Raw genomic sequence first — 6,720 nt, forward strand, 5'->3', positions numbered from 1 at the left:
TGTTAAATTACTGCACTGTGATTGGCCTCTGGAAATGTCCCATAATCCCCTGAAGTCAAGTGGCCACTCTGGTCATTGTTTTGACCTCGGCTACAGGCATGCGGATATCCCCTTTCAAAGCTCCGTTTCTGACAACCGGGATGCTTATCTGCTCTGGAACAAAGCAACCATTACTGTGGAATGCTGCTGCCGCTGAGGCAGGCGTGTGTGTGTGTGAGAGAGAGAGAGAGAGAGACAGACACATACGGGGGAGGTGATGTTGGGGTTTCCCCCTGCTGCTGTCTGAACTTACCAGACAGCATGCTGACACTCTGCCCCCCACAACACTGTCTCTTCCCCCACATACACACAACACACTCCCTCTCACACTCCACCACCTCCCATTTGAAAAGCATGCTGCAGTCACTTGCACACGGGGATAGCTACCACAATGCACTGCTCTCTGTGGCATTGCAAGAGCTGCTAGTGTGACCACGCCACTGCGCTTCCAGCTGATGGTGTGAACATGACAGCGCTTTCCCTGCTGCAGTCTCCAAGGGCTGGTTTAACTCCCAGCACTCTACATCTGCAACTGTAGCCATAGCCTACATTTTTTTCTGCAATTACTAAAGTTCAAAGAGCTGATGAGTTGGCTTCAAATATTAGCAAGAAACTTTTTAAATAGATTTTTTCCAAGGTAGGATTTCTCTTGGAATGCCTATTTTCCTTCCCTAATTATTGAGTTTTCTAAGATATTAACAAGATAGCATAATTTAAAAAAACAAAATCTCTGCTTGCAGACAATTTGCAAACAGAAACAAGTCTTTGGAGTCATTTTGGTGATGTACAGCCAGTGTCTGTACATGTCACAAACACGTGAAGCCTCCACACCTCTGCATGGTTGCGAAGCTACTATCCCCATTTGATAGGCAGGGATTGTGAAGTACAGAAAGGTTGTGTTTTGGCAAAAGCTATTAAAGGAGTCTGCAGAAAAAAACAAGTCTCCTAACTCCCAGTCCTGTGCCGTAAGTACAAGACTAATTTGCGTGTGTGGAAAAATACACCCCACACCTGCTAAAGTTGTCAACTTGTTATTCACATAGCTCTGAAAAGCAGAATGGAAATCTCTTTGAATTGATTTGTTTACTTTTTCATCCACTTTGTGTTATGTTTATATCAATTCCTTGGAATCAGTGAATATTTGGGAATTTTGGTGAAGTCTTAGGTACTTGAAATACAAGCACTTACAAATCTGAGTAGCTTTAGTTAGATGAGTAATTCCACTAGAGTCAAGTTACTCACCTGCACAAGTGTTTGCAGGGCTGGTCTCTTAAGATCTAAAGTGAGTAATTCCAGGTAAAGTACCAGTATATTCTTACACCAAAGACAACAAGTGTGGGTATGGCTACACTTGCAGCTGTACAGCGCTGGGAGTTAAAGCTGTCTTCATACAGCTGTGTAATGAAAGTGCTGCAGTATGGCCACAGACAGCTACTAGCGCACTGTTGTGGCCAGATTTGCAGTGGTGTTGGGAGTGGTGCATTATGGGCAGCTATCCCAGCATTCAAGCGGCTGCAACGTGCTTTTCAAAAGAGTGGGGTGGGGTGGGGTGTGACAGGGAGCGTGGAGGAGACAGAGAGTAGATTTTTGGAGCTGACACTGTGTCAGCTCCCTGCCTTGCAAGTTCTGACCCCTCCCCCCCCCCGCCCATCTCATTCACTAAATGCAAATAGCCCTCTGTTTTTTTCCTCACAGACCAGATAAGCAGATGCTCTGAAACGGACACCCCCCTGCCGAGCTGCTTCTCTCCTCAAGCCAACACTAGCTGTGGACCTTCCAAAGGGATCCCCCTGCCTGCCTCATTCACAGCAAACAGTAGCTGTGTTTGTTTTTCAGATAAGCAGCTCTGGGATCCTGCAGTTCACAACAAAACAAACAGAGGCATCACAACAAAACAGAGTGTTATCTTTACTTAAAAGCATTATGGGAAGGTTCCGGAGGTCAGTTACAGTGTAGTAAGATTAATCACTGTTTACACTGGCACCCCAGCACTGCAGCACCAGTGCTGTTCTCTTTATTCCTCTCGTCGAGGTGGACTATATGCAATGTTGTAGCCAGGCACATACAGCGCTGTATGTGCCTTGCCAGTGTGGATGGGGAGTAAGTTACAGACCTGTAAAGCCACCACCTGTGCTGTAACTCTCAAGTGTAGCCAAGGCCTGTTTTGTAAGAGCTGTGCAAATGCAAGGAAAGGGTGGGAGAGACAGAGATCTTTTGATGACTTACAATTATCCCTGAGTTGAAATACCAAACTAGGATTTCACATGCAGTTACAATGCACGTGATAATTCATTATTATTTATTTGTATTACTGTAACACTTGGGAGCCCCAAACATGGACCAGGATCCTATTATGTTAGGCACTATATAAACAGAAGAAAAAGACCCAGCCCTGTATGCAGCCCATCACTGAGGCAATTAAACCCAGTGTATCATGTGTTTTGAACTTTTCAGTAACCTTAGTTTCTATTCAGATTGTAGTAAGGGTATCTGTTTCCATAACGACCCACAGCAAACAATAGCATATTTACTGAAAAGGTTACCTCCTTTAATAAGGAAAAAAAGCAGGCAAAAGGGGACCCATTAGAAAGCCAGGTTTCAGAGCACTCTAAATATCTTAATATTAGCATATTCAAACCAGACATGCCACCTCCCCCTCTCCCTCCAAAAAAGGAAATTGGGCTTGTTTTTGGCTTAATTGGCTTGTGAGGTGCTTGTTGGCTAGTTTTTGACTTGTAGCTTTTTTTTTTTTGGATCAGCTCCTGGGAAGCACAGGGGAGGACAGCCCGGGGTGCACAGTGGGCCCATCACAGTCCCAAGCTGCATGCCAGGGAGATCTAGTCACATAGAGCGTTGGGGTTCTTAGGGATTGGCTTCTTTTGAAATGGGATTAGCTTGATTTTCAGTTGATTGTGAAAGTCAGGATGCTTATTTACCACGTGAAAGTTGGCAACTGTGATTCTAACCCCTCCTCCTCACCCTTCAAACTGTAACAGAACATCAAACAGTTGTGAACTCACTGTCGTTACTTCCCCATTGAAAGCCTCTCAGAAACTATTCTGCTGCTTTAAACAATCCAGTTCCCATGGGACAGTTGTACAAAATGTGGATTCTTCCAGGTGTTCTGTCCCTGGTAGTGTTACTCTGCATGCAAGATTCTGTTTACTTACTAAAGCTGCAGCAGTTGCATGGAAACTTTCCTCGTTGAGGCAGCAAACCCAGCTGAAGTGTTAAGGCCTCACAATTTTTCATAGACTCTAAGGCCAAAAGGGACTTTTATGATCATTGAGTCTGACCTCCTGAATAACACAGGCTACAGAGCCTCAGCAACTAGTTTTTGCATCAAACCCAGAACTTCTGTTGGAAAAAATAAACTTCAGATGATTTTTCACCACTTCAGTGGCAAAGCAGGTGGGACATGAAGTTGTAACCACTTGGACACAAACACTTTCCACTGCTCCACCAACCCCTCTACATGCCCTGCCCCCTTTTTATTGTTAGTATCATGTATTAACATCCCCCACAGGGGATGGGACAATTATTGCATCAGGGCAAATACCAACTTCTAGTGTTAGTAGCTCCTGAGCCAGGAATAAAACAAAATCTCTCTCAATCTAAAGGGCCAAATTCCCCTTGCAATAACATACTACCACTTCTGAGAAGAGAAAAGGAAATAGGAGTTGTTAATACTTACCAGTGGAAGATGTAGAAGAGTCAGTGAACAGCAGCTTGATCTGAAATGGCCACTTCTTAAATTTGGCTGAAACCAACAGCTGGCGGTCTAAGAAGACAGCCCCAGAAAGGCTTGCTGGGAAAAAAGATTCATATAAAAGGGCAATCATGGTTTAGGGAAAAATAAGAGGGATTAGCTGGGTATTAAAGAAGGTGTCTTGTTTGTCTGCCATCACTACATCTTGATTATATTTCCTTCTCTTTGAGAAGGGGTGACTTCTTTCACTGTTTACATTTAGTTCAGTCACTTTTGTTAGAAAAAGGGGTTAATCCTTCAGAACCCATTGATTATCTCCCCAGTGATCATCTCAGGAGAAAGTCTACATAGATAACATTCCTGTAGAATAACCTGGAACCTAAAGATCACATGATGTTTTGTAAGCAATGGAGGTTGGGCTCACAAGATATTCCCCTAAATTTTTTTTGGTAATACTGCACTTCAAATTTTGCCATCCTTTACCAACTACAGTTTGTCATCAACTTCAAAAGCTAATCATTTAGTATGGTTAAAAACAATGTATTCCTTCTTTAGTTTTGCCATAAAGTCTCAAACACTCTTCATTAAGTAAAGAGGGGAAACATGAGGGTTTATTAAATTAACCATCTCCACAGCAGCTGAGCTTGACCTCCCCCCCCAATTCTTCTTCTGCAGTTGCTTAAATACCATGAACTAACTTTTCCAGTTTTAATTCCCCCTCCCCCACACAGATATTTCATAATCCATGCAGTTTGCCATTCCTGATGAACAACATATAGATAGGGACTTGTTTTAGCAGAAACCCTGATGCCCCTGTATTATTCTAAGTCTCTTGGTTTCAGTACAGTAGATGTTAAATATTAGAATGACACTAGCCTGTAATAAAAGTGTATCCTAATACAGTACTCTTGTTTTGATCCTTTTCTCTCTCTCTCAGGCCTGTAGCATAATGCCAGATGTGAAAGGCTGGAGATACTAGGCTACTGGTTTGAACTGATGTTGAAGTAATACGAACTGTTTCTGTTAATTGAGGTCGATTAAATTGTCAGATTTATTCTAGTGATTTAGGCCCTGATCCTATAAACATTTAGGCATGTGCTTAACTTTAGTACCATAGCTAATCCCATTGATTTGGCTAATGATGCTTTCCTGAGCCAAATTAAGCCTCCAACTATACCTGTGTGGCCACTCCCTTATTTTCAGCAGTTTCAGCTTTGCAGATACTCAAACATGCACCTCTTCTCAGGGGGTTAATTGCCCACTCAGTTAACTGAACTGGATTTGCAAATACAAAATATTTATTAATATCAGTTTTATAAAATCAAATCCAGGACCTGACCATTCTTTAAGAGAGAGTTTTCCATTTTAGGGAAAATTAGCACTGGGTTAGGATGGGTTTCTTGTGTTTAAAACAAACAGAGTCTGCATTCAGTACAGGTGTAACTGGTGCCGACCTACATCCTCAGGAGATATGGGGCAGATCAAATCATTTCCTGTTTCTTAAGTCTATGAAAACGTGGCAGAGTCCAGAATTCGGAAGTCTTGGAATGGCCTATGCTTCATAAGTATCCCATTGCTAATGGCAGCTAACATCTCCAGAAAGCCTACAACAATGCAGCACCAAAATACATAGCCCATGACAAACTGCAGCCGATAGCCCAGCTTCCGTAGACAGCCCTCATGATAGAGCTGCTCTGACTGGTGCATGTCACCTGTACAATCTGAATAAGTCTTTTTACAACAGCTTTCAGGAGCATGTATATTTCCAGTATGGACAGGTTGCAAAGCTGCTGCCTCTGCCCAATCTGTGTAGTTGTGGACCCCACAACACTGCAGCTGTCTCTGGATTACATCCACAGCCCTACTGCCCAGATGATGGGAATAAGTCCCATTGTACTGATGGAAGAGGTGACCCATGGTGTGGTTCAGTTCAGAGCTCATCCTGTCAGAATAGACATGTGCCAAGACTGCTGAAGAGGCTTCCAGGCAAAGCAGAACAACAAGCAAGTACATGAAAGTCCCCTGTTGATAGCGGGAGTTCCTTGTGGAGATACAGATAGCCAAAGCACCAGTGGGCAGCAGCAGAAAGGCAGATACAATAGCCAGCCAGCCTGGCACAAGCAGAAAACAATCCCAAAAGAAGAATTTATAATTTTTGTATGTAAGGATCACAAAAGCACCACCAAAGACCAGAGCAGCAGCAGCCCCCCACAGAATCAGACCAATTAGTGCCAGCAGCACTCTAGCAAGAGGTCTAACCCAGGCCTCCATGCTGCAATAAAGAGGCTGCCAGCTAACACTGTCTCTAACCCCCTTCATCTTTCTTAGCTCCTACGTCTGTGGGTGTTGCAGCCACCATTTGAGAGGCCTCCATCTACCTATCCAGGTGGAGCAGATACAGCTCCCACCCAGCATCAATTGACATTTTAAAGGAGACAAAGCAAATTACAAGATCTAGCTCTCTGGGATAGATCACAATTAATGTTAACCCAGGCACGCATGTGTGCTGCCTTTTCAATGCAGTTTGCATAAATCTGTGAGATCAACAGAGTGCTTGTTAATGAAAGTCCATTTATTTTGCTGTCTGCGGAGACATTTTCATTTGCAGAGGCAGTGCAAAAATGGCAGCAAAAGGGCAGTATTAGCTATAAAACAAACCCTAATCTACTCCATCCTCATGATAAAGGGCTAAGATGAAGGAAGCAACTAGGGTGGCTCATTCATTCTGCATTAATCACACCCCTTGGACCTTCCAGCTTACAGGCTAGTGATAAACTCAGTCCTTCGTCACTAGTTAAGACACAAACTCTTACACAGGTTGTCATAAACAGATAGTTAAGGGTTAATGTCTCTTTTACCTGTAAAGGGTTAAGAAGCTCAGTGAACCTGGCTGACACCTGACCAGAGGACCAATGGGGGGGACAAGATACTTTCAAATTTCGGTGGAGGGAAGTTTTTTTTTTTTGCTGTTT

At 43.4% G+C, this 6,720-nt stretch overlaps 1 protein-coding gene across 1 annotated transcript; it reads right to left on the reverse strand.

Annotated features, from left to right (window-relative positions):
• Positions 1 to 5,254: 5,254 nt before the first annotated feature.
• LOC127047335 (tetraspanin-3-like) lies at positions 5,255 to 6,019 on the reverse strand. The gene has a single exon (XM_050945456.1). The coding sequence runs from the start codon at positions 6,017 to 6,019 to the stop codon at positions 5,255 to 5,257; it is 765 nt and encodes a 254-aa protein (XP_050801413.1).
• Positions 6,020 to 6,720: the final 701 nt, after the last annotated feature.

Source organism: Gopherus flavomarginatus, chromosome 3 (assembly GCF_025201925.1).
Source record: "Gopherus flavomarginatus isolate rGopFla2 chromosome 3, rGopFla2.mat.asm, whole genome shotgun sequence".
NCBI lineage: Eukaryota > Metazoa > Chordata > Testudines > Testudinidae > Gopherus > Gopherus flavomarginatus.

What these genes read in the sequence shown, in the direction of transcription:
- LOC127047335 (XM_050945456.1), bottom strand. Translation starts at nt 6,019, where the DNA reads ATGGAGGCCTGGGTTAGACCTCTTGCTAGAGTGCTGCTGGCACTAATT.